This window comes from Astatotilapia calliptera, chromosome 23, assembly GCF_964374335.1.
Source record: "Astatotilapia calliptera chromosome 23, fAstCal68.1, whole genome shotgun sequence".
Classification (NCBI taxonomy): Eukaryota; Metazoa; Chordata; class Actinopteri; order Cichliformes; family Cichlidae; genus Astatotilapia; species Astatotilapia calliptera.
This window is the reverse complement of record NC_137443.1, coordinates 32,837,325-32,864,936: the sequence shown is the minus strand read 5'-3', so window position 1 is coordinate 32,864,936 and position 27,612 is coordinate 32,837,325. Positions and strand designations below refer to the sequence as shown.

The window sequence follows — 27,612 nt, the reverse complement described above, 5'->3', positions numbered from 1 at the left end:
ATTAGGTTAATTGGCAACATGATTGGGTATAAAAAGAGCTTCTCAGAGTGGCAATGTCTCTCAGAAGCCAAGATGGGTAGAGGATCACCAATTCCCACAATGTTGCGCAGAAAGATAGTGGAGCAATATCAGAAAGGTGTTACCCAGCGAAAAATTGCAAAGACTTTGCAGTTATCATCATCAGCTGTGCATAACATCATCCGAAGATTCAGAGAATCTGGAACAATCTCTGTGCGTAAGGGTCAAGGGTGTAAACCCATACTGGATGCCTGTGATCTCCGGGCCCTTAAACGACACTGCACCACAAACAGGAATGCTACTGTAAAGGAAATCACAGAATGGGCTCAGGAATACTTCCAGAAACCATTGTCAGTGAACACAATCCCCCGTGCCATCCGCCGTTGCCAGCTGACACTCTACAGTGCAAAGAAGAAGCCATTTCTAAGCAAGATCCACAAGCTCAGGCATTTTCACTGGGCCAGGGATCATTTAAAATGGTGTGTGGCAAAATGGAAGACTGTTCTGTGGTCAGACGAGTCACGATTCAAATTTCTTTTTGGAAATGTGGGACGCCATGTCATCCAGACCAAAGAGGACAAGGACAACCCAAGTTGTTATCAACGCTCAGTTCAGAAGCCTGCATCTCTGATGGTATGAGGTTGCATGAGTGCATGTGGCATGGACAGCTTGCATGTCTGGAAAGGCACCATCAATGCAGAAAAATATATTCAGGTTCTAGAACAACATATGCTCCCATCCAGACGTCATCTCTTTCAGGGAAGACCCTGCATTTTTCAACAAGATAATGCCAGACTACATTCTGCATCAATCACAACATCATAGCTGCGTAGGAGAAGGATCCGGGTACTGAAATGGCCAGTCTGCAGTCCAGATCTTTCACCTATAGAGAACATTTGGTGCATCATAAAGAGGAAGGTGCGACAAAGAAGGCCCAAGACGATTGAACAGTTAGAGGCCTGTATTAGACAAGAATGGGAGAGCATTCCTATTTCTAAACTTGAGAAACTGGTCTCCTCCGTCCCCAGACGTCTGTTGAGTGTTGTAAGAAGAAGGGGAGATGCCACACAGTGGTGAAAATGTCCTTGTCTCAACTTTTTTGGGATTTGTTGACACCATGACATTTTGAATCACCATATTTTTCCCTTAAAATGAAAATTTTTCTCAGTTTCAACTTTTGTTCCGTGATTTATGTTCTATTCTGAATAAAATATTGACATTTGCCATCTCCACATCGTTGCATTCAGTTTTTATTCACAATTTGTTTAGTGTCCCAACTTTTTTGGTATCCGGTTTTTAGGATTTTGGGGTCACCACACGTCATTGAGGGATTTTACTAAGCCTCAAACATGCTTGGAGCACCTAGAAAATTAGGGTCGATTACCCTACAGCAGTAAAGGTTACAGTACACTGCATACATAGAAAACAGAGCTCTATTACTCTATTAGACAATGTAGATTGTATTGTGGCTGTGTGGAGACACGTGGCTACTTCTGGTTTTATCCCCGTCTTTGAGTCTAATCCCTAACAATACTGGGGCTAAGGGTTCTTATTATTGAAATTATTGAAAGCATTGGCTGAAAGATTTAATGATAAGGGCTGACTCACACCGAATGGTTTCCATATCTTAACAACAGTTTCTCATAGATGTGTACTTAGTTGAAGCTCTGTTTAGCAGGTGAACAACAAATGCTATTTCATATTTCCATGTGTAATCTGATATTTATGAAAGTTTTTCCTTTGTGTCATTACTACTATTTTGCATACAAATTTTGTGCCATACGTTATTCTACGCATAGTGAGGCATTGTAAGTTAGAGTGACACATGCAGGCGCCTGGGGGGGGTACAAGGCCTTTCTCGGAGGCGAACTGGGAATAGGAATATCACGAGTGACAGTTAAATATAGGGTAAGTTGTGACTTTGTCTCTGGAGAAAGGGGGCTGGAGGTATAGACACTGTTTTGTAGTTTTTGTGTGTTCATGATTTGTTTTGAGAAATTATTTATGTTATGCTCTTAGTCTTCTTATAATCGTTTGATGTTTTGTTCCTTTGTGCTTTTGTGTTTTGGTATTTCATGCCTAGGAATAGATCTGTTAGTTCTTTTTTGTGCTCCCTCTCTGTTTCCCTATGTCTGTCTGGTTCTCTGTGGTTGTCTGGTTTCCCTGTTTCTCCTCTTCAGCTTAGGATGTTCAGGATCTCTGCTGAGGTGGCACTGGTCCCAACTAGAGGTGCTACAATTGAATTGATAATCATGATTGGATGTTATCAGTAGGTGCACGCATAACCATGAGTTCCACCTGCATCCCTTTCTTTGACAGATATACAGGATAAGGATCCACTCTGGGATTGCCCAGCAACAGCAGCCATGGAAAAGCATCACTGAGGGGATTTCATTACGGCACTTGAAGCACTTTCCCCCTGTGGTTTACTAATAGTGAAACACCTGGGTTTAGTCTTCTTGGAATGCTTGCTGTTGGAACACATGCTCATTTTATGATGCCCAGAAGCTGCACCAAAGTCATGTGAGAACAGCACAACAAAGGTATCCTTCGAGTAACAATATGCCCAGAAACAGTGCAAGACTTTTGCATGCACAGATTAGATCTAATCTTTTCTTGGAAATCCTCTGTAATTAAACAGGCCTATATCTATATCTACAGGATGGGCCATTTATATGGATACACCGTAATAACATGGGAATGGTTGGTGATATTAAAGTCCTGTTTGTGGCACATTAGTATATGTGAGGGGGCAAACTCCTCAAGATGGCTGGTGACCATGGTGGCCATTTAGAAGTCGGCCATCTTGGATACAACTTTTGTTTTTTCAATAGGAAGAGGGCCATGTGACACATCAAACTTATTGGTAATGTCACAAGAAAAACAATAGTGTGCTTGGTTTCAACGTAACTTTATTTTTTCATGAGTTATTTACAAGTTTCTGACCACTTATAAAATGTGTTCAATGTGCTGCCCATTGTGTTAGATTGTCAATGCAACCCTCTTCTCCCACTCTTCACACACTGATAGCAACACTGTAGGAGAAATGCCAGCAGAGGCATCCAGTATCCGTAGTTTCAGGTGCTGCAAATCTCGTATCTTCACCCCATAGACAATTGCCTTCAGATGACCCCAAAGATAAAAGTCTAAGGGGGTCAGATCTGGAGACCTTTGGGGCCATTCAACTGGCCCACGATGACCAATCCACTTTCCAGGAAACTGTTCATCTAGGAATGCTCGGACCTGGCACCCATAATGTGGTGGTGCACCATCTTGCTGGAAAAACTCAGGGAACGTGCCAGCTTCAGTGCATAAAGAGGGAAACACATCATCATGTAGCAATTTCAAATATCCAGTGGCCTTGAGGTTTCCATTGATGAAGAATGGACCCACTATCGTTGTACCCCATATACCACACCAAACCATCACTTTTGTTGTTCCAACAGTCTTGGAGGGATCCATCCAATGTGGGTTAGTGTCAGACCAATAGCGGTGGTTTTGTTTGTTAACTTCACCATTCACATTAAAGTTTGCCTCATCACTGAACAAAATCTTCAGCGTGAACTGAGGGTCCTGTTCCAATTTTTGTTTTGCCCATCCTACCAATTTTGTGCGCCGATCTGGGTCATCCTCACTGAGATGCTGCAGTAGCTGGAGTTTGTAAGGGTGCCATTTGTCAGTAGCTAATGTCCGCCGAAGGGATGTTCGACTAATGCCACTCTCCAGTGACATGCGGCGAGTGCTACGCTGTGGACTCTTGCTGAATGAAGCTAGGACAGCCACTGATGTTTCTTCATTAGTGACAGTTTTCTTGTGTCCACATTTTGGCAAATCCAACACTGAACCAGCTTCACGAAACTTAGCAAGCAGTTTGCTAACTGTAGCATGGGAGATGGGTGGTCTCCCATGCTACAGTGCTGCAATGACCCGGTTACTGCGTTCACCAGATATCAACACAATTTCGATCCGCTCCTCACGTGTTAACCTCTTCGACATGTCAATGGCTGTGAACAAAGAGAAACTTGTAAATAACTCATGAAAGAATAAAGTTACGTTGGAACCAAGCACACCATTGTTTTTCTTGTGACATTACCAATAAGTTTGATGTGTCACATGGCCCTCTTCCTATTGAAAAAACAAAAGTTGTATCCAAGATGGCCGACTTCTAAATGGCCACCATGGTCACCAGCCACATTGAGGAGTTTGCCCCCTCACATATACTAATGTGCCACAAACAGGACTTTAATATCACCAACCATTCCCATGTTATTACGGTGTATCCATATAAATGGCCCACCCTGTATCTATATCTATATCTATATCTATTAGGGGTGCAACCATACACGCATAGCTGGACTGGCCATCGGGCATTTGCCTGGTGGGCCGATAGTGATTTTTTGTTTTTATGGGCCGATGATTTTTTTTTTTTTTCTGCTAACGGTATAAACAATGAAAGGTGGTGGATTGGTCAGATGCTGGCCAGTGTGTAAAAATAACTCAGTTGTTTGGTGGTGGCTATCGCGGAGCTTCCACAGATTCAGTAACATTAGCAAGTGGTGGAGGACAGCAGGTGGATGAGAGAAAGGGGAGGCAGGAGAAGGAGAGACCCGAGGCGGCCGCCGGTCCGAGTGTCAGGTGAACTGAACTTCAGGTAAGAAGTTATGACCTGCAGTCTATCTGGGTCAGATATAAACCAACTTTAGGTGTAGTTTATTTTCGTTGTGCTGACTTTTTACAGTCAGTTACAATAACTCGTACTGCGTACTAGCATGACGGAGTTTCTATACAGCTGGGTGGGTGCTATGATGTTACTGATAGTGAACTTTATTTTATTCATAAGGTTAGTTAGTAGAGTTGCCAACCGTCCCGTAAAAAGACGGAATCGTCCCCGCATTCAGAGAAAATATTACGCCTTTCGTATTGAGCTGAAAAGGAGCACAGTTTATCCCGTACTTCAGCTAGAATGGAAAAAGACACAGAGCTGGATTTATTCTGTCTTTACGCTGTCAGATGCCTCTTCTTCGCTCATTCTTTCCCCTCCCTCTCCTGTTTCTACTTCAATGAACATGATCATGAAACTGATCAATGATCAGCTGATCAGCTTTTCTCTCTTGTTTATGTATCACCCACTTTGCGCCAGAAAGAGGAAACCAGTGGATGTCGTGTTAAACAACAGCTGCATGTTTAAGCTTGATCAGCTGTTGTTAGAATTTATTTAATATTAAGTATCAGCTGATGTTTGCTGGAGCCACAGCTGTTAAGCTGCTGGTCATGATATCGGTTTGGATATGTGGTGAGAGGGAAACATGAAGATGAAACCAGGAGATGTCCTTACTGAATCATCAGAGCTGAACAGATGATGGACAAACAGATTCACCTTTTAGGTGACATGAATGAGTTAAAGGGAAGTTATGAACTGTTTTTGAGAGACAAATAACACCAGAATCCTTTTTTACGCTGACAGCTGGTAACTGTGCAGGGGCGGATCTAGCAAAGTTTTGCCAGGGTGCCAGGTAGGGCATTAACAAGGAAAAGGGGGCACAAAGAAATATGTTCTTATTCTCATTTAAAATGTCTCGCTTTTATTAAATAATTATCTGAAGATTACAACCAAAGTTTTTATCTGACGTAAAATGTATAGAAAACATACATATACCAACAAGACAGTGTACATCACTTTCACAACAGCGTCTGTTTTCATTCAAAGGCTTTATGGCTTTTCCTATAATACCTGGGGGGCCGGTCTCTAGTCAAAATGCCCGGGCCAATTTTTTGTCCCAGTCCAGCCACTGAGCTCTCAACACAGACAGCATCATCAGAAGAAAAGTTGATCAAATAAATTAAAAATTTTGTATTGTTGTTTTGTATTGTTCGATACATATGCGTACCGAACCGAAAGCACTGTATCGAACGGTTCGATACGAGTATCGTTGCACCCCTAATATCTATCTTTCTATCTATCTATCTATCTATCTATCTATCTATCTATCTACCTACCTACCTACCTACCTACCTACCTACCTACCTACCTACCTACCTACCTACCTACCTACCTAATTTTTTTGTCATTTCCTAAAAAAATACAAGATTAGGAATATAATTAATATCGCCTGGTGTTGTACATAGAATTGATGGTTTAACATGTTATATCCATGCATGCAAATTTTTAACATTCATTATACTCAGACTCACTCTTTTGATACCCTTTGCCCTTCATCACACTTCTCAGTTCAGTGCTGTGGACACAGAGGATTCCACTTAGACTCTGTAGTTTCTCGACTATATGTTATTGTATCCTACATGAATCAAGAGGATCTTGATTACATTGTGGCAGGGGTGTGATCTGCATCTCTGCACTTCTTCTGCAGAAGAGGGGTGTAGGTTTGGGGCCAGTACTAGGGAGCCCGGGAGGGCAGCTGGGACTGGTTTTCTAATCATGCTCTCCCTGCTTTAGTAGCCCGCTGAGAATGGATGAGGGAAAGAACTGAGCTGGAGGCATGGCAATTGAAAAGTCAGAAAGGACAAGAGTGTAAATTGTTGTTGGACTAAAGGAACACTTACACTGACCACAATGGTGAATGTGTGTGCATCAGGTACTTGTTACAGTGGTGTCGAAACCCGGACAGCCCCAGCCCAGTTGCTGATTGAGCTAGGGATGCACCAAGAACACGTGGTGGTGCATTGTGCACAGTTAAAAAAGCTGCAGCATCAGACCAAGCACCAGACACAGGTGCTAGAGTAGCTGTTTGCTTGCTCTGGAACCTCTTTGGCACTGCCGCTACTCTCCTCGGCACTGACGGTGATGCTGTATCAGATCGGAGTGGATGATCCCAGGCATTCCTGGAAATACCCCAGGCCACGGTGGAGGCTGAAATTAAATATAGACATTGACTCAAGGCCAGTTTACCCTGCCCGGGATAGGGTTACCGGGGCCCCGCCCTGGAGCCAGGCCCGGGGAGGGTGCCCGAGTGCGAGCGTCTGGTGGCCGGGCCTTAGTCCATGGGGCCCGGCCGGGCACAGCCCGAAGAGGAGACATGGGCCCATCCTCCTGCAGGCCCACCACCCGCAGGAGGCGCCATAGGGGTCGGGTGCATTGTGTGCCGGGTGGCGGCCAGGAGCGGAGGCCCTGGCGTAGGGCTGCTCAATTAATCGAATTTTAATCACGATTACGATCTGGGCTTTCAACGATCATTAAAAATGACTGAGCCAATTATTGGCCCCTCCCTCATTTATCCGCGACACCTTAAAGGCCGGTCCGTGAAAATATTGTTGGGCATAAACCGTGGCGCAAAAAAGGGTGGAGACCGCTGATTAGGAGGACCCGAGGGAAGCTCGGAAAGCTAAGCAGAAGTTATTTGGAGAGGAGAGTGACTGCCGTTGGTTGAAAAGAGAGGTAAAAAAACTTCAGTGGTGTTGCACACTATTTTATATTATTTTTTAAAGTCATTATTCAATACCTTGTCATCGTTAACCCTTTAAAGCCGGTCAGAGCAGCATGCTCCGTTTTGTGTAACAATTTTTAAATCCCTGTAGAACCTGAACCGTGTAAGCTAGCGCAATAATTTGTTTTGCATATGAAACCGGAGGAGTTGTACTTACATCTTATGCCATCAGCTTGTCCTCGGTCACGGTTTCCTTCCACATAAAGCTTTGCAAAAATTGCATAAAAAGCGCTTGCAGGAACAAAAACATAATATTCCAGAAACACGCTTTGCCGATCCGATCAGCTGTTCGTAACACTTCCCACAGTGAAACAGACGTCAGCAGTGTTGCCAACTCCTCAGTAAGGAAAATCGCTATTGGTTGTCCTAAAAGTCGCTAGAAGTCGCTAAATGACGTCATCGCCAAATTTGCATAATTGGTCATGCTAATCTAATTGTAACCTATGTTGTTGGAGAGAGAAATAACATCGTGGAAGAGACATAAAGTGAGTAAAAAACGTCCTAAATGCATTTAGAATTTATTTAGAACTACAAATTAAATTTCTTTTAGCAATTATTGTTTTTTAATGTCACAATTCCAACCCTGCTCCTTTACCCGGGCTTGGACCGGCAAAAGTGACCCGAAATAGGCGCTCTGGTGGAGTTACTTTGTGTGTGTGTTTATAAGTAGTTTTAAACCTTGTGATCCACAAAACAGCATAAGAGTAAAAGAGTAAAAGAAGAACTGACTGCGTTACAGCACCCGCTGCTTGTTGAGAGTAAAAGCAATAAGGGCTTTCACGTCTTTTTTTTAGCGGGTCTGAAAACTTGCTAAATATAGCGACAAAGTTGGCAACACTGGAAGTCACGAACTATCGCATGTCCGCCATTTCCTGCCCGAAACCGGAAGTGACGTCATTTTCTCGGAAATGTAGTTTTTTACTTGTAGGCTTTAAATGCCTATACTGGTGTTTTTATAAGTCATGTTTGACTCTATACTTTTCTGAATAGTTTCTGTGATGCTTAGAACTCGAATTGCACTGCTGGAAATAGTTTATTTTGATGCACATGCTGTTTTCTTTGCAAATTTGCATCATAGGATTGTTTTTTCGTTTTTCCTGCAGTATATAGAAATTGGTGTATCTCCAAAATAAAACTATGAAGACACTCAAAATAAATTTCCTGTGGTGAGAAACTATTTTTTGCAACTTTTTTGTATTTCAAGTTTTGAGGGATAAACCTCTTAAATTTCTCCAAGTAGAAATATATGTAAAAAAAACAAAAACGATTTTCAATTTTTTTGTAGTTTATTGTACTTTTTTGCAATTAATGTAATTACTATGGACTTAATGCATACATATTATTACAATATGGGCTATAACAGTTGTATTGATGTATAGCAACTTGAAATGCTCCCACAAATGGCACTACAACATGTAAAATATATATATATATATATATATATATATATATATATATATATATATATATATATATATAAGCTCTGGCGGACTTGGTTCTATAGTAGGTCGTAAGGGTTAAATAAATATCGTCAAATAATCGAGATCTCAATTTCAGTGAAAATAATCGTGATTATCATTTTTGCCATAATCGAGCAGCCCTACCCTGGCGGACTTACCCCCGGCTGCCAAGACTGGCAATAGGGACATGGAATGTCACCTCTCTGGTGGGGAAGGAGCCTGAGTTGCGTGAGGTTGAGAGGTACCGGCTAGATATAGTCGGGCTCACCTCTACACATGGCTTGGGCTCTGGAACCAGTCTCCTGGAGAGGGGCTGGACTCTGTCTCAGTCTGGAGTTGCCCCTGGTGAGAGGCGGCGGGCTGGGGTGGGTATCCTAATATTCCCTCGGCTTGCTGCCGGTACGTTGGGGTTTTTCCCGGTGGACGAGAGGGTTTGTTCCCTGCGCCTCGGGGAACGGGTCCTGACTGTCATCTGCGCTTATGCGCCGAGTGGCAGTTCAGAGTACCCAGCCTTCTTAGAGTCCCTGGGGGGGGGGGGGGGGGGGGGGGGGGTGTGCTGGAGGGTGCTCCACCTGGAGACTCTGTTGTCCTGCTGGGAGACTTCAATGCTCACGTGGGTAACGACAGCGAGACCTGGAGGGGCGTGATTGGGAGGAACGGCCTCCCTGATCTGAACCCGAGCGGTGCTTTGTTATTGGACTTCTGTGCTAACCACAGTTTGGCCATAACAAACACCCTGTTCGAACATAAGAGTGTCCATAAGTGCACGTGGCACCAGGACGCTCTAGGCCGTAGGTCGATGATCGATTTTGTAATCGTATCACCAGACCTGCGACCATATGTTCTGGACACTCGGGTGAAGAGAGGGGCTGAGCTGTCAACTGATCACCACCTGGTGGTGAGTTGGATCAGGTGGCGGGGGAGGACGCTGGACAGACCTGGTGCACCTAAACGCATAGTGAGGGTGTGCTGGGAACGTCTAGCAGAGGCCCCAGTCCGCGAGATCTTCAACGCACACCTCCGGCAGAGCTTCAACAGCATTCCGAGGGAGACTGGGGACATTGAGTCCGAATGGACCATGTTCAGCGTCTCCATTGCCGAAGCTGCTGCATTGAGCTGCGGCCGCAAGGTGGTTGGTGCCTGCCGTGGTGGTAATCCCCGAACCAAATGGTGGACACCAGAGGTGAAGGGAGCCACCAGGCTGAAGAAGGAGTCCTATCGGGCTTGGTTAGCCTGTGGGACTCCGGAGGCAGCCGACAGGTATCGACAGGCCAAGCGGAATGCGGCTCGGGCAGTGGCTGAAGCAAAAACTTGGGTGTGGGAGGAGTTCGGAGAGGCCATGGAAAAAGACTTTCGGACTGCCTCGAAGAGATTCTGGCAAACCGTCAGACGTCTCAGGAGGGGAAAGCGCTGCTGACGTCGACTGAGAAAATTGTCAGGCGGTGGAAGGAATACTTCGAGGACCTCCTTAATCCCACTGACACACCTTCCGAGGAGGAAGCAGAGTCTGGGGATGAGGGGAATGACCCGCCAATTTCCCGGAGCGAGGTCACTGAGGCAGTTAAACAACTCCTTGGTGGCAGAGCCCCTGGTGTTGATGAGGTCCGCCCCGAGTTCCTGAAGGCTCTGGACGTTGTAGGGCTGTCCTGGTTGACACGCCTCTGCAATGTTGCGTGGAGATCAGGGGCAGTACCTGTGGACTGGCCGACCGTGGTGGTGGTCCCCATCTTTAAGAAGGGGGACCGGAGGGTGTGTTCCAACTACAGGGGGATCACACTCCTCAGCCTCCCTGGGAAAGTCTATGCCAGGGTGCTGGAAAGGAGAGTTCGTCCGTTAGTCGAACCTCGGATACAGGTGGAACAATGCGGTTTTTGTCCTGGTCGCGGAACACTGGACCAGCTCTTTATTCTCTCCAGGATACTTGAGGGTGCATGGGAGTTTGCCCAACCAGTCTACATGTGTTTTGTGGAGTTGGAGAAGGCATTCGACCGTGTCCCTCGGGGTGTCCTGTGGGAGGTGTTGCGGGAATATGGGGTGTCTGGCCCATTGCTACGGGCCATTCGATCCCTATACAACCGTTGCAAGAGCTTGGTTCGCATTGCCGGCAATAAGTCGGACTCGTTCCCGGTGGGTGATGGGCTCCGCCAGGGCTGCCCTTTGTCTCCGGTTCTGTTCATAATTTTTATGGACAGGATTTCTAGGCGCAGCCAAGTGGCGGAGGGCTTTCGCTTTGGTGGCCTCAGAATCTCATCTCTGATTTTTGCAGATGATGTGGTTCTGTTGGCTTCATCGGGTGAGGGCCTCCAGCTCGCACTGGAACGGTTCGCAGCCGAGTGTGAAGCAGCGGGAATGAGGATCAGCACCTCCAAATCTGAGGCCATGGTTCTCAGCCGGAAAAGGGTGGAGTGCCCACTCCGGGTCGGGGATGAGTTCCTGCCCCAAGTGGAGGAGTTCAAGTATCTCGGGATCTTGTTCGTGAGTGATGGGAGAAGGGAGCCGGAGATCGATAGACGGATTGGGGCTGCAGCTGCAGTAATGCGGACGCTGCACCGGTCCGTCGTGGTGAAGAGGGAGCTGAGTGTAAAAGCGAAGCTCTCAATTTACCGGTCGATCTACGTCCCTACCCTCACCTATGGCCACGAGCTGTGGGTAGTGACCAAAAGAACGAGATCGTGGATACAAGCGGCAGAAATGAGCTTCCTCCGAAGGGTGGCTGGCCTCTCCCTTAGAGATAGGGTGAGAAGTTCGGCCATCCGGGAAGGGCTCAGAGTAGAGCAGCTGCTGCTCCACATCGAAAGGAGCCAGCTGAGGTGGTTCGGGCATCTGACAATGATGCCCCCTGGGCGCCTCCTGGGTGAGGTGTTCCAGGCATGTCCCACCGGGAGGAGGCCCCGGGGCAGACCCAGGACACGCTGGAGAGATTATATCTCTCAGCTGGCCTGGGAACGCCTTGGTATTCCCCCAGATAAGCTGGAGGAGGTGGCTGGGGAGAGGGAGGTCTGGGCCTCTTTGCTTAGGCTGCTTACGCCCCCACATCCAGGACTTCCTCGTCTCCACTGCAGGCATCCGCCCGGAGCAGCTGCTCCAGTATGAAAAGTCGGAGGATGTTCAGCCCGGTCCGCTGACGGATTCGCGGCCTGGCTTGTCTCCTTCCCCTTCCCGGAGAAAACGCCGTCGGCGTTCCCGAGCAGCGGAGCAGTTTTCATCCCTGGGTGAGAGTGACTGTGCGTCACACACTCAGCCCAAGTTTTCTGGACCCGAACTTCATGACTTATGCACTACTGTGAGTGGCTCTGTTTTCCCCGCCTTTGTGTTACCTGACTCGGATAATTCCGCCGCTTTTTGTTTGGACTCCAGAGACACTATACAGCGAGGCACCTCAGTGTCAGATCATTCACCGGTTGCTCTCGCTAGTAACCTTTGTGTTTTTGAGCCCTCTGATTCGGGAAATGCTCACAGTATTTTCTTTGATTTAGCTGATATGAATGTGTCACCTGTAGAGATAGTTGAACCTAAGACTGTTATTTCACACCAGACTCATCTACATACTGCTACCAGCATCGTAGCCCCGCAGGACTGTTTTACTCAGCCCTTAGACTCTAAGGTTTCCCAGTCTGAGCTCAGCCACACACCGTTAGCATCATTAGCTATAGATGTAACGGCGCATGCTGAGAAACACATACCCTCTGAAACTATGTATTCACTGCCTGCTAAGGTTAAAAGCCGCAGGGTTTCATCTGCTATACAGAGACTGGCAAAAGATTTTAGTTTGAGCACTGCAGAGCTGTTTGCACAGGTTAACTTTTCTGTTCCCCGGTCATGTCAGTTTAACTCTATGCGCCGTGCTTTTCGGCCAGGCTTCATGGACTCTGTGTGCACTACGTCTCGGACTACATCCTGTACGACTGTGTGTAGTGTTGTTTCACATCCAGCTTATCCAGACACTGCTTGTGTGAGTTCTCCTGTACCTGTGGCTGCTCCTAAACTCACTCTTTCTAAGACTGCTAATTATGACATGGACAACTTAAGTACAGCAGAGTTGCTAGAACCAGCCCACCATAAGTCTCTGTTTACTGAAACTGTGTTTGGCTCCACTAACTTGGTTCACCCAGTGACTGTTACTGTTCCTGTGCTTCGCTCTCCGCCTCCAGTTCCTGTAACCAGGGCAGCGCGGGCCTGGCTTTCCCTTGCTCCCGTATCAGTTCCTCGGGAGAGGGTGGCTGAGGTCCAGCTGGTCCCTGCTTCTGTCCCCAGCCTGGCAGAGGCGCCGTTCATCCCGGCACCCGTACCTGCCCCTCGGGTGGGGTTGATGGACGCCCAGCCTATGCCTGCGCCAGTTCCAGTTCCCTGGGTGAGGTCTACTGTGACCCTGCTGACTCCTGCACCCGTCTCAGTCCCTCGGGTGGGAGCAGCAGAGGTCCAGCTAGCTCCTGCACCTACACCGGCCCCCAGGGTAAAGGCAGCCAGAGCCCAGCTCGTCCCTGCACCCGTATCTGTTTCTCGGGTGGGGATGACTGGTGTTCGGCCAGGCCCAGCACCCGTTCCTGTTCCTCGGAGGAGAGCAGCCAAGAGTCAGTCACCTGTTCAGTCACCAGTTCAACTACCTGCTGTCCCACCATCACTACAACCACAACTACAACTTGCACTTCAATCGATAGCACAGTCATCACCTCAGTTCATTGCTCAGCAACCCGTTCAGACACTGCCCACCTCAGCTGGAAGCTTTGGTGAGCTTTCTCCGCCAGCTGGGGACTGTGTGGTGCTGACACACTTTGGACAGACTGTTTGCCCTGCACAGCCCCAGCCGTTGCATCCTAAGCCGACTGCGTGCCCTGTGCCGCTACAGTTAGCGTCCGCTGAGCCAGAGGTCCCCGCACGTGCTGGCTCTGCATCCGCTTCCGCTGGGGGTTCAGGAGAACCTCTCCAGCCGTTCCTCGTTTCCGCTGGGGGTTCAGGAGAACCTCTCCAGCCTTTCCTTGTCTCCGCTGGTGGCTCTGGTCAGCCCGGCCAGCACCTCCTCGTCTCCGCTGGAGGGTCCGAGGGGCCCGTTCAGCCACCAGCTGCTCCACCAGCAGCCTCATCCACGCCAGCTGCGGCCGCCGTGTCTCCGCCCACGCAGTCTCCTGGTCCAGCTTCATCAGAGTCTGCATCCTCGCCCTCGCCTGGTCCGGCTCCGGCTTCATCCTCGCCTGGTCCGGCTCCGGCATCGCCCTCGCCTGGGCCGGCGCCTGCTTCAGCTTCGCCTGGTCCAGCGCCTGGTCCAGCACCTGCTTCAGCTTCGCCTGGTCCAGCGCCTGCTTCAGCTTCGCCTGGTCCAGCGCCTGCTTCAGCTTCGCCTGGTTCAGCGTCCGCTTCAGCTTCGCCTGGTCCAGCGTCCGCCTCAGCCTCGCCTGGTCCAGCGTCCGCCTCAGCCTCGCCTGGCTCACCTCCACTAGCTTCGTTTGGTCCAGCATCTGCTTCAGCCTCGTCTTCGCCTGGTCCAGCTCCAGCATCTGCTTCAGCGTCGCCTGGTCCGGCCCCCGCATCTGCTTCAGCGTCGCCTGGTCCGGCCCCCGCTTCGCCTGGTCCGGCCCCCGCTTCACCTGGTCCGGTACCCGCATCGCCTCCGGCTCCGTCGCCTATGGCTGCCACGCCACCGTCTGGTCCCGCCTCGTCTGGTTCGTCTGGTCCTGCCTCGTCTGGTCCCGCCTCGTCTGGTTCGTCTGGTCCGTCTGGTCCTGCCTCGTCTGGTCTTGCCTCGACTGGTCCTGTGCCCACCGAGCCTCGGCCAGTACGCCTGACACTGGAGAGCTGCCGCTGCCTTCCGCGCGGCCGGCCCCCTGAACTGCTCTGTCGTCTCCTTCGCCGCTGCCGCTGCCTTCCGCGCAGCCGGCCCCCTGAACTGCTCCGTCGTCTCCTTCGCCGCTGCCTTCCGCGCGGCCGGACCCCTGAACTGCTCCGTCGTCTCCTTCGCCGCCACCGCCGTCTTCCACGCGGCCGGCCTCCGGACCCACTCTACAGCCGCCGCAGTCTTCCACGCGGCCCGCCTCCGGACCCGCACTGCTGCCACTGCCACTTTACACGTGGCCGGCCCCCGGAACAGCCGAACTGAACTGTTGCGCTGTCACCTCCCGGGTTGACCTTCTGACCTCTTTGGACATTTGCTTCCCTGTTTTGCCCTGTTTTGTGTATTTGTGGACTCAGTTTTGTTCTCGTGCTCCTTGTCTTTTGTTTGGTTTTGCGATTGGGTCCTCCTCCTGCCTGCCACACAGCGATCCATGACAATGCCATTCTCTTCTATACTTTGACTTTCCATTCTATAATATGACTTGTATGACATTCCATTTCATACATTAACATTCCATTCTACGGCATTCCATTTATACTATGACACTCCATTTTATACTATGGCATTCCATTATTTAGAATGACATTCCATTGCCTATTATACACTTCTATTCTAAAATATGACATTCCACCTTTTCCATTTTGTGTGTACTGAAAAGAAAAATACCAAACAAGGCAAGGTGAATAGTTTTTAAAATGAAATATAAAGATAAAATCAAAATTAGGCAAAACTGGCAATCATGCCACGCACCCCAGAGGGTTGAACTGCAGGAATGTCTTAAAGATGTAAAGACCCGGATTACCTCTAATTTTCTGCGTCTAAATAAATCTTTATTTCTTACTATGCCATACCATTCCATTCGACACTATGGCATTCCATTTAATATGTGTGGGTGTGTCCTGCATCTCTATTGCCTTAGGTGCCATGCTTTTTGTACAGCTGACTCTACTCAGCTATTAATTAATACCTCTTTGTTTCGAGTTGTAACGCCTGAGAACATGTGAGGGAACTGTGGAGAAGTGAGTGTGTGTACAGATGTTTTGGACATATGAGTCTCCTGTTACTGCCTGTAAGTCATTTAACTTAGTAATTTAAATGTGGAAACAACTCCCCATACATTCCATGTGACAAACCTCAGTGTGCTCATGTTTACTAAAGGTGTATGTGTATGTGTATCTGTCTATCTTTTACGGTTGTGTATGTGACTGTGCTTTATATTGGTGTGTGTGTGTGTGTATTTGGTATGGCTGTGTATATGACTGTTCTGTATGTTTATGTGGTAAATTGCAACACTAAACGCAGAGCATACATGATGCTGTGTGAAGAAGGAGATGAGATAAGATGTGAAAGGTGAAAATGGGATTACCATTCCATTTTATACTAATGCATTCTATTTGATACTGTACCAGTTCATACTATCCTATGACATTCCATTCTACATTATATCATTCCATATTATGGCATTCCATTTTATAGTATGACATTCCACACTATGTTATACCATTCCATTCTACTATGACATTTCATTCTTTATAATTACATTTCAGTTTATACTATACAATTCCATTTTAAACTGTTACATTCCATTTGATACAATACAATTCAATTTTATATATGTATATAGGTATTGACACCCACAGTGCCCTAGGCAGTTTTTCTGCAAAGTTTAAAATAGCTTAAAAAAGGTATTGGGAAACTCATTGAGAAAAAGATTGCAAACATATAAATATACATACAAATTATACAATCACCATAGTTTTGATGTTCACAGCCCGATACAAAAATGACTCAATGAATGATTATTATAATTATAAAAAAAATAAAGAAATTATTGTTTATTTTCCTATCAACATAATTTCACTTCATGTCATCCTCTGTTTGACCATAGCCTTTGTTTAAGCCATTGTTACTTTGTAAATCAAAGTTACATAGTTTAAGACTAATATGTTACCAGCAAAACATTGAGAGTTTTATTGACAATTAAATATAAGGGAACATTTAAGTTGTGACAAACATACTCTGCTGTACTTTTCATACATCCATATTTCATTTCACACTACAGACACTGCAGAGCGAGACCAAGGAAGCATTTCGCTTCAGTTTGAACTATTCTGTTCTGTACTTAAACCATCATACTACTGACAAATGTAACTGATATCAATAAATGTAATAGGTGTATCATTGATGGGCAGGAAAAAAAATACAGAGCGACAACCACCACAGTTTAATCAGACAGCACTAGGACTCAGTGCCTATTTGTACTGCTATTCTGTTGTCATCATCAGTGACATTCACACATATAAAAGAGTCATAATTTGATTAGCTGTCCTGATTAAATAACAAATATTTATCCTAAAAATTACACTAGGTTATCAAAACTTTGACCAGAACTTTGAAATACTTGTTAGCATTTCTTAATATTTCCTAAACTTCTTCAGCATAGGTTTTATTCTGCTGTTATAACACTTGAGCCCACAGCAGCCTGTCATTGTCACATGGCAATGAGGTAGAAAGAGTGTGCATGTGCATGAGAGAGAGAGAGACCCAGGGTTACTATTATGAATATCAACCCTACAGTCTAATATTTCTTTCAGAGGAGGAACTGTGTTTGTTTTTTCTGCCACTTGATGGTGCTCTAATGCTGCTAAACAGGGATGTCAATCACAGCCTAGGGGGCTATAACCAACTTTTCAATGTATCTAATTCTGCCCACTGGGTTGTTTTGAAAATTGTAACTTCCGAAAAAACAGGGCGTACATTGAAGACTTTTAACTGTATTTTAATCAATTTTACACTCATTTCAATGACAAAGATATCAACCATGTCCAATCATATTACTATAAAGTAAGTCACTAAAAATAACCTATTGCATGACAGAAAAGATGTTTCTCATTGTTTGCATTACATTAAGTAATAGAATTCTTAAAAGTAACAGTTTTTAAACTGTTTTCTGCTTATTTGCAGCATTTCAACAGATTTTTCCCCCCCCGCCAGTACTTTCTCTGTAATTTTATGACTTTATTTCTTAAACTCTAAGTCCAAAGAGCTGTACCAATGGGTTTCTTTGATGTTCTACACCCTTATTTGTTCATGTTGTTGAAAAACCGAGGCATACTGTTGAAACCACACATCATCATCCCTTCTATCTGTGTTCCTCATCTTGCCTTTTCAGATCCTTCCAATTAAAGACTTCCTTCTCCTGGAGATCCTCATGCAACCTCTCTTCATACCGTGTGGAGTGATGACTTGTGTGTCAGTCCCAGCCCCCATACCCTATAAAATTACAGAATGTGGATCGGAGAATGGTGTGTCTTTGAGTGATGCTTGGTCAGAGGCTGAGCAGGAGAAGCAGAAACTAAATTCTGCAGAACTGCCAGCACTGGTGCACCTGTCCTAGACCGACACTCCCACTTTTTGAGAGACAGAACTTGTACTTGTCCCAATCCAGACCTTTAAGTCAGAGAGAAAATGGGCAACATGGCTACAGAAATCACTGCTTTTTTCCTGACCATCTCTGGATGGATCTTGGTGTCATCTACTCTGCCGACAGACTACTGGAAGGTATCTTCTGTGGATGGTACGGTCATTACCACAGCTACCTTCTGGTCCAACTTGTGGAAAACATGTGTGACAGATTCCACTGGTGTGTCAAACTGCAAGGACTTTCCTTCAATGCTGGCTTTGGATGGTGAGTTCATAATATAATGTTGTGTTGCAGTCACAAGGGACGACATTTCTTACATCAGTAAACAGACACAGTTAAATAAATAACCACAAATCTGTGAGCACACATCTGACAGATGTACTTCTTAGATAAATGACCTCATTTGTGAAAAAAGAATGTATTTGAAACTTGATATTTCATTTTCTACCTCAGCCTTGAGGCCACAAATGGCCACTACATTTAAAGCTACTAGCTACTACTTATTAAGCCCTCCTTATATGTCCAATCAAAACAATCTGAGAAAGCCATACAGTCACAGAGAGGTCACTTGATACTTGATATTAGTTTTTCAAAGTTAAGAAAGCAATACTTCTGGCCATCTTAGTGTCCTTTAGACTGCTGTTTTCATTCCTAGGGGTTGGAGAAATCTTTTACCATCTATACATTTAAAAAGCCCAAAGTAACTAAAACACTTTACAACTTAAATTCTACAATTCTTAAATTTCTACAAGAACAAGATGTTAACACAACACTAAATGATAACATTTCAAGTGCAGTCAACTTGTAAGTGAGAAGTCGATATTTACACATCAATCAAACATCATGATTGCATTTTTCTCTACCTGATGAAACATTAAGCTAGCAATAATTAGTTTTACTTACATTTTATTTTTGATCATCTTTTAGTTTTTGCCACAATCTGAGACACTTTTCACATACGAGTCATTTGCAACACTCATGCAACATTTATGCCCATTATTAGCATTATTATTTCTGCATGTGCTCCAACCTTGATACAAGTCTTAAGTATAGACGTAACCTTTAAACTAACTCCCTCACAGTCCACTCTGCAAAAAGTAAGCAAATGAACCAAGCTGGAAAGCATTTCAAAAGACCTTCCTTTTTATCTATTAAAATCAGGACAAACTGTCTTCAAATAGAGGACATTCAAGACTCTTATTAATAGTGGACAACTTGCAAACCATGTGTAACCCTGGAAGAGATCTTTTTTAAAAAGGCAAAACAGATGTAATTAAGATTTTTTTTACATTGTATAAGATGACAAAAGAAAAGATTACACAGGCATTCATAATTTTGGTTCTCGCATTGCAAAGTTATGACATCACATTAATGTGATTGGTCAGTTGCAGTGTTAATCGTAGACCAACTTTATTATGAAAATCAGTGCAGAAATCCAATTTATTCCAAGTGATTTATTTGCAACTTTATCTCAAATTTCCCTCACACAAGAATACATCAAACTGTTCAATATGAACAAAACAATTCTTTTTTTTTCACATTTGTAAGTCTGTTTATTGTTACGATTCATGGGCAACAAAAAAGTAGGGAAACAACTAATGTATAGCTCTCTTCTCTGTTTCATTTTTTAAGCGTACATCCAGGTGTGTCGGGGTTTGATGATCGCTGCTGTGAGTCTGGGTTTCTTTGGTGCCATTCTTGCCTTGGTAGGAATGAAGTGCACAAAAATAGGAGGCTCAAAGACCACTAAAGCTCGGTTGACTGTCCTGTCAGGCTTCCACTTTATTCTTAGTGGTAAAAACCATCCCATTCTATGTATGTCTGGATTTAATGGAGAATAATGTGTGGATTGAATTCTTCTTGAGCTAAGAACATTACCTTAGTTCCTTTTAATTTGATGTAGTAATCTGCTTATTTCTTTCCACAGGCCTCTGCTGCATGACGGCATGCTCCATATATGCTCGCAGGATCACAGCTGACTTCTTTGACCCCCTATTTGTTGCCCAGAAGTAAAAGGATTCCTTTCACATGGATCAAAGACATAATCAGATGAAAGGAAGTCCAGTCAGAAATATCTTGGTTTTTTCATTTTCTTTTCTTTTTTCCCTGCAGGTTTGAGCTGGGAGCCGCTCTCTTCATTGGCTGGGCTGGATCTGTGTTGTGCATCTTAGGAGGACTTATCTTCTGCCTCAGCCTGTCTGAAGGCTTCAGTATCAGGCAAGTGGCTTGGTTTTGCAGATATACAGAATGCGAACAATGTGATTCCACATGAACAGCAAGGTCATAGTGGATCTGATGTGGATGCACTCTAAACTGCATGATTGATTTACTAACTCAATTGGGCAATTTAAGTAATTACTTTAACTGCAATAGACAGGCAAATCCAGTCAAAAACATCCAGTAATCTCTCAGCAACTTGCTGCATAATTGCTGAACCTACAAAGTAAATTGTATGATTGTACGTTATGTTGATTAGCTACTCCAGCTGAATGTTTCCTTTGTTACAGTTGCATAAGAAGGACCTTTTAGAAGTTAAAGTCACCTTGACTGAGGGGAGCTATTGAGAAGTGTTGCATGAGATGGGCAAAGAAAAACAGACTTTTTTTCTTTCGTTCCTTTTTTCTTTTAAACATCCTAGTTCTTTTTCCCCACTTTTTGATAACAATCAGGCTGATTAGAGTGTTCTCACTGTATGAATACGGTGAATAGCAGCAATGGCACCTAGTATTGATTGGCAGTCAGTTTGTAATCGTAGTGATTATAAACCAAAAAAATGTGCTACTGGTACTACGTGAAAGTTTGTCTATGCATGTTTTAATCAGACAACCTAGAGGCTTCTAAGAATGGCAAGCTTGGTTTCAAAGATCGGTTTAAAATTTTCCAAATTTCCATTAAATTCATGGTTCCCAGTGGAGGAATCCTAATGACTTCTCTGATCAACCAATTTTTAAAATAATTTATTCCATAATGGAGCTGAATTTGTAGCTTTGAGAAAAAATATCTTAACCAGTTTGATGAAATCCTATAGATTAAGTCCCTTTGGTTATCTTTGAACTCTTTTGAAATGCATGAAAAACTCAATATGGTTGTAGAACTTCTTAAATATAACAAGAAAGTTGAAAGGTGTAAGAAAAAAAATGTTTTGCTTGAAACAGAGCTTTGTAGCCTTTACTATGTAAATTTCCTGTTTTGACTTTTGCAGAGCTGAATACTCCTACAGTGGAGCTGCATCTTTTCCGACAACATGCAACAAGACCAGTAAGCCAGCCCAGAGGCCAAACAAGGAAACACAGGAGCCATTGAGGCAGTTTGGAAGAAATGCATATGTGTGAAACTGGACTCTTGTTACACGAGTTGATTTGAGAATTTAACAACATTTCATCATTTAAAACCAAGGACAGCATCCTCCAAAATGAACTAATCTGCATCTGTGGGAAGATAAAAAGTGAGCTAATCTGGGATATGGTTTACATATTTGATTTAGTGTTCAGATTTAAATATGGCTGCCTCATTTCTGTCATAAACTCGATTATGAAACATAAGCATTGAGAGTAGGACATTTAATTTGACATAACATGACATTCAAAGTCTTTAATCACCTTTAACAAACTGGCTTTTTCACCATCTTATGGATTGTTAAAACATGTCAAAAATTAATAGTGAAACCTTTTGTTTTCTTACATTTTCTTAAATGTTTTATAACTAACCATTGGCATACTATGACTGATCCATAAATTAAGTAAATGAATTAACTGCTCCAGCTCACAACGATACAAATGTCTTCTTGTTAAAAATGAGCATTTTCGTACTTTTTCCTAAAAGCCTGCATAACTTATAGTAGTTTTATCTTTGTATAATTTACCATCCCTACAACCAAATAATAGGTGGAAGAAGTGCCTTTCTAATTTTCCTAGTCAAGACTAGTTTGACCTCCAAGGCTAACTAGGTCACATCTGACCCCGGAGATGCTTATGTAGATGTGGACGCCCAACCGGAGGTTTCCCGTCTTATCAGCCATCCATCTCCACCTAGGAATATAGGAACCCTGGGCTATGTTACGCAAAACCTCTTGGCCCAGAGGGTAGATACTTGAACCAGCTGACAGAGCGTAGATGTCATGTGCTTTCCACTGCTTTGCATCTGCGAAAAAATAGTCAGGTGTCCAGGGCTCAGCAGAAGGGTGGCTTTGTGTGGTTGTATGTCTCCTGTGTTAAAATGATAAATACATTTTAGCTGGAACTCTCTTGAAATTCTTAAAAAAAAAAAGTTGACAAATATCAACAGCTTGCAATAGCTTTTGTCTAAACTAAAATCATTACAACTACACATTTCAAAAGAAACTGTTGTATCCTGAATGTCTGTGACTGAGAATCATTCAGTCATCTAAGTTATGGTAGTCTTCAGAACTTGAAAAGAAGTAACTGAATAGCTCATTTAAAAATACATTTCTTCCAATGATAAACTTAATGAATTCTAACATCAACTTTCTTTCAAACATTTCTAGACTAATCTTCTAATGTTGCTCCTTTTTCATCCTTCATATAAATTAAATACATATTTAATTTTACATATTTAAACCAACACAAAACCAAAAAGAGTTTGTGAGCATGCCAGTAGCTTTTTGACACTAAGCTGAGGAACAGTGCTACCTTTCAAAGGTTTAGACTTTTCATCCACTTTATTAGGTACACAATATGCTTGTTAAGTCAACCAATCATATGGGAGCAACCTAATGCTCAAACATCAGAATGGGGGAAAATTGTGTTTTAGGTGGCTTTGAACATGGCATTGTTGTCTGCTGTTGGTGCTAGACATGCCAGTCTGAGTATTTCAAGAATTTCTCGTGTACTGGGATTTACCACAAAACCATTTCTAGGATTTACAGCGAATGGTCTGAAAAAGAGAAAAGATACAGTGAGGAGCAGTTCTCTGGGAAAAAAATGCCTTGTTAATGCCAGATATCAGAAAAAAACTGATAGGAAGGAATCTAGTATTTGGAAGGTCAGCACATGCATATAGGTTTATATTGGGAGGTTCTACTTGAATTGTTGGTTTTGCACCATTTCAATAAACAGCAGCAAACAGTATAGGGTAGCTGTGATCTCAGTGTTAATGTTAATGTCTGCTTTAGTATACTAGCATTTGTCAGAAGCATCTAAAACACACAATGTGGGTTATAAACCAGTGGACTGGCAGAATTAATACAGTTTGGTATGTTTTTCTTTTTTTAAGTTATTTTTTTCATTTTTTCTGTACAGTCTAAATATCCTGCAGGTTTTAAGAAACAAAGTAACATATATTTCTGTATATGTCTGAAAGCCCATATAAAGAAAAGAGGACATTTGGGAGAGTTTGGCTAGTGAATTGTAAAAGTTGCAGGCTCAGGCGTTAGGCCTATTAAGTACCTACAAGGGGAGGGGCCTCTTTAGGGTTGATGGCTGGGAATCTAATTTAAAGCTAATTTAAACCATCTTTCATAAAGATATTAAGGCTGCCCAGCCTCCAAAATATCAGTATATTTCTCTACCACACTAACAATAACTTTAATATAAGCTGGGTGAACTTTGGAACAAAAAAAGAGCTCTTTCATCTGAACTAAAAGAACATTCATCACTCCCCGGAACTCTCATTACCTCAGATTTAAGTCTAATTAGAGCAGCACAAAGACGCTATGCTGTAATTATGCAGCCCGCCACACAGTGAGGTCCTGGCAAAATTACTAATAACTAGCAGCTTAAATGCCGGAGGCAAAATTGAGAAGAATGCTTCAAGCAGCTTTATTACATATTTCAAGAAGACTTGTAAAGGTCACTCTTTTAGTTGAAATATCAAGCAATGTGATCTCATACGTTGCTTGTTATAATTTTTATACATAAAGTCTGATTTTATTATTTCAAAAATCAGCGGGCCAGAATAGCATCAGTTTAAGGGACAGTTTATCAATCTTTTGACTTATTGGTAGGGACTACCTGAGATAGACTGGAGGATCTGCCTCTCTCCCTATAACAGCTGGCACAGGCTCCAGCAGCCAACCAACCCAGAATTAGGTAAGTGGAAGAAAACAGACGGATGGAAGTGTTGTGGCTTGTGTGACTCAGTGTGTTTTTGAGGTTGATTCTAAGTGATTCTTGTTTTTTTTTTTAGTGTTTATATTGTTGTTATATATTTTTCTCCTTTAGTATATTCAGTCCCTAGTTTCTTTAGCGTTTCATTCCTGTTACATCAATTCTCCTTTATTAATATCATTTATGTGGGACCCCATATGGAAAAGAAATAGAAAAAACTTATAAAAGACTTGCATCAGATGTGGCCTACTTCATATAGTGAATCATATAAGGCTTATATGATTTACTCATGAAAGTGGCCACTTTCATATATTGTTTTAGTAAGTATCCAAAACATACAAGTTTCATTTATATAATTTTTTATATATATCTGTTTTCACTCTTGTATGTTTTTCACACAAGTTTCACACAAGACAGATAGAAACTTTATAATATGTATATATATATATATATATATATATATATATATATATATATATATATATATATATATATATTCCGAATGACAGCAATATCAGGAAGAAGGAACACGAGAAGCTGGAGAAATACCAAGGGCTCAGAGAAGAGCTCGAGAGGATGTGGAGGGTGAAGGTAACGGTGGTCCCCGTGGTAATCGGAGCACTAGGTGCGGTGACTCCCAAGCTAGGCGAGTGGCTCCAGCAGATCCCGGGAACAACATCGGAGATCTCTGTCCAGAAGAGCGCAGTCCTGGGAACAGCTAAGATACTGCGCAGGACCCTCAAGCTCCCAGGCCTCTGGTAGAGGACCCGAGCTTGAAGGATAAACCGCCCGCAGGGGCGTGCTGGGTGGTTTTTTTTATATATATATATATATATATATATATATATATCTTTTCCATATGCAACAGGCCATGTGTCTGTGGTTTCCCCATATATATGAGGAAGAATTTCATGAATCTGAATTTAAGGCAAATTGGCAAAAATAACTCCCTGTCTGTTGCATAAATTCAATTCAGTTTCATTTCAATGTTATTTATATAGTTGCATATCACATTAACAGTTGTCTCAAGGCACGTCATCCCATAAACTGTCATGTCCTTTATAGAAATGAGGCGGAATCCAATCACAATGAGAAATGTTTTTCTGATGTGCTTTGTAAAAGCACATCAATATTGTACATTTACATTACCCCTACACATCCACAACTTGGTTAAGAAGCACATCATCATTCTAGAGTTCCCATTATGAGGTAATTGCATGAAGTTAAGAATTGGAAAGTAAAATCTGGAAAATTAAGAGGTCCGGAGCTCAGCTTGTGCTGTAACTCATAGCATCTCAGTCTAACACACTATGGTTGGAAAGCGGGATTATATGTACCAAAAATCGAAAGGGTAACTGGTTAAGCACTTATAATAAAATATAGATGCCAGACATCGGTATGTACTAAAGGCACACTGTCTCATTATGGCTGGCAATGGAGAAATATTAAAACATGACATGTCAAAAAAGAAAGAAAAAAATTCTGCTAGACACAAATCCATTTGTACTTGGTTTATAGCCAGAGTCAAACAAAACTGGGAACCTTTGTTACCATTTTGTGAATCAAAATGGGGATCAGTTTGAAATAGTTATTTGCTAACATTTAATTTTGCAGCATTTCTGCCTCTATCACATAGCACAGTATAGAGTGTGGAAAGAGTGAGGGTGGATGAGTGTAGCTTTTGGTATATTGGTCACCGACTATGGTACCGAATTATGACATATCCGGTTGTTCAGTGATGACGCGACGAATCCTACTTCCGGGGCTAAAGTAGTCTGCGTTTAATATGGCTTTTGTGTTGTTAACATGTTTAATGTTATGTATTTTCTTCTATTTGATCTCAAAAAGCTCCTAAAACAGTCAGTGATCACTGTTGACCTCCCTCGGCTTTTATTACTGCTAATCATTTATTTAAGCTCAGTTTTTAACACCTTAGGATGTAACTACAGCCCAGCCCATGCAGCAGTATATGAATGACTAACCTTGTATTGTGGATGGATTATCTCAGTTGTTCTCCTGGCTGAAGTTTGGTCCTTTTACAGCATCCTGCCATGCGATTACATTTGTTCATGTCCACCGAGAACACTCACGTTAACTTTTATCAAGTGGAAAAAAAAGTTAGCTTGTTTATATTATGCTAACATAGCTGTGTCGCTAGTGGTCACGTAGCACATCATTATATACCAGCTAGCCCAACTTCAGTAACCCTACAAACGTCACTGCTGTTTAGTTTTCTGTCTTCATTTATGCTGGAAGTGATAGCAGAGCTGTACGTTTTAATTTGTTTCCAAAACCCCGCAGTCAGGACATGCTATATTGTCTGTGAAGGTTCTCAGTCATCCAGGTCATCGTAGGCAAAGGAGCTTGCAAGGAAAGCGTCTGGACTTCTTTAAGTTACTTGAAGACGTTTCACCTCTCATCCGAGAAGCTTCTTCAGTTCTAAGGTCAAATGGTGGAGAGTCCCAGATATAAACCTAGTGGGAGTATCCCACTAGGTTTATCACACCTTGGCTCAGGCGATTAGAGGATCATTAGGGGGTCCTTTTGTCCCTCTGTGGGGGGATACTCCCACTAGGTTTATATCTGGGACTCTCCACCATTTGACCTTAGAACTGAAGAAGCTTCTCGGATGAGAGGTGAAACGTCTTCAAGTAACTTAAAGAAGTCCAGACGCTTTCCTTGCAAGCTCCTTTGACATGCTATATTGTATTTAGATAGAAGCTAGCGAGCTAACTCCCTGCTAACTTCTAACTCCGTTAAATGTCATAAATTCAGTTTTCATGGATGCCTGGATGTTAAACTCAATTGTTACACCTGGTAGAGCAGAACGCTGATCATTTTATTAAAGATGAAAGACTTTAGACAGTTTTTCAACTCTCAGTAATGCCATAGTGATCGTTTGATATATGGACCTGCAGCGGGGTTTAGGTCCAGACACGGCTAGTCACGTCAGACTGAACAATCGGATTATTGAAAAAAATATCAAGCTAGACCTTTACATCCTTAGTCTGGCAACCCTTCCTTAAATTGTACCGTTTGACCCAGCAGTTGTGGAAGATGCAGAAGAAGTAAAGAAATATTCTAAAATCTCTCTTTTAATTAGGTAACCTTTCCTATTCATTATTTTAAGGTTTTGTGACGTTTTTAAATTCCATGCTTTTTAGCTATATTATGGAGGGAACTTAAAAAGCCTGATATAAAAACAAATCTCAGTATTAATTATGAATTAGAAAAGAAAACGCCTCATGCTATAAATAGGTCCTTCTTCTTTTAAGCTGTCTGAAAACAGTGGATATGTCTCCGGTAATTTGAGATACATGCTAAGGTAAGCAATCTCAGGCCCATGAGGACCTGCATTACTGCTTTATCCCACACA

The 27,612-nt window shown here is 43.4% G+C and overlaps 1 protein-coding gene across 1 annotated transcript; it reads left to right on the top strand.

The window, feature by feature from the left end:
• Positions 1-2,350: 2,350 nt before the first annotated feature.
• On the top strand, positions 2,351-21,936 carry cldn10a (claudin 10a). Its single transcript, XM_026159478.2, has 6 exons — positions 2,351-2,561; positions 17,920-18,435; positions 19,804-19,965; positions 20,099-20,180; positions 20,284-20,388; positions 21,374-21,936. The coding sequence occupies exons 2-6, from the start codon at positions 18,216-18,218 to the stop codon at positions 21,501-21,503; spliced, it is 699 nt and encodes a 232-aa protein (XP_026015263.1). The 5' UTR covers positions 2,351-2,561; positions 17,920-18,215; the 3' UTR covers positions 21,504-21,936.
• Positions 21,937-27,612: the final 5,676 nt, after the last annotated feature.

What these genes read in the sequence shown, in the direction of transcription:
- cldn10a (XM_026159478.2), top strand. Translation starts at nt 18,216, where the DNA reads ATGGGCAACATGGCTACAGAAATCACTGCTTTTTTCCTGACCATCTCT. An exon ending in CTTCCACTTTATTCTTAGTG is followed by an intron (nt 19,966 to 20,098) that starts GTAAAAACCATC and finishes TTCTTTCCACAG; the next exon opens with GCCTCTGCTGCATGACGGCA. An exon ending in TCTGAAGGCTTCAGTATCAG is followed by an intron (nt 20,389 to 21,373) that starts GCAAGTGGCTTG and finishes TGACTTTTGCAG; the next exon opens with AGCTGAATACTCCTACAGTG.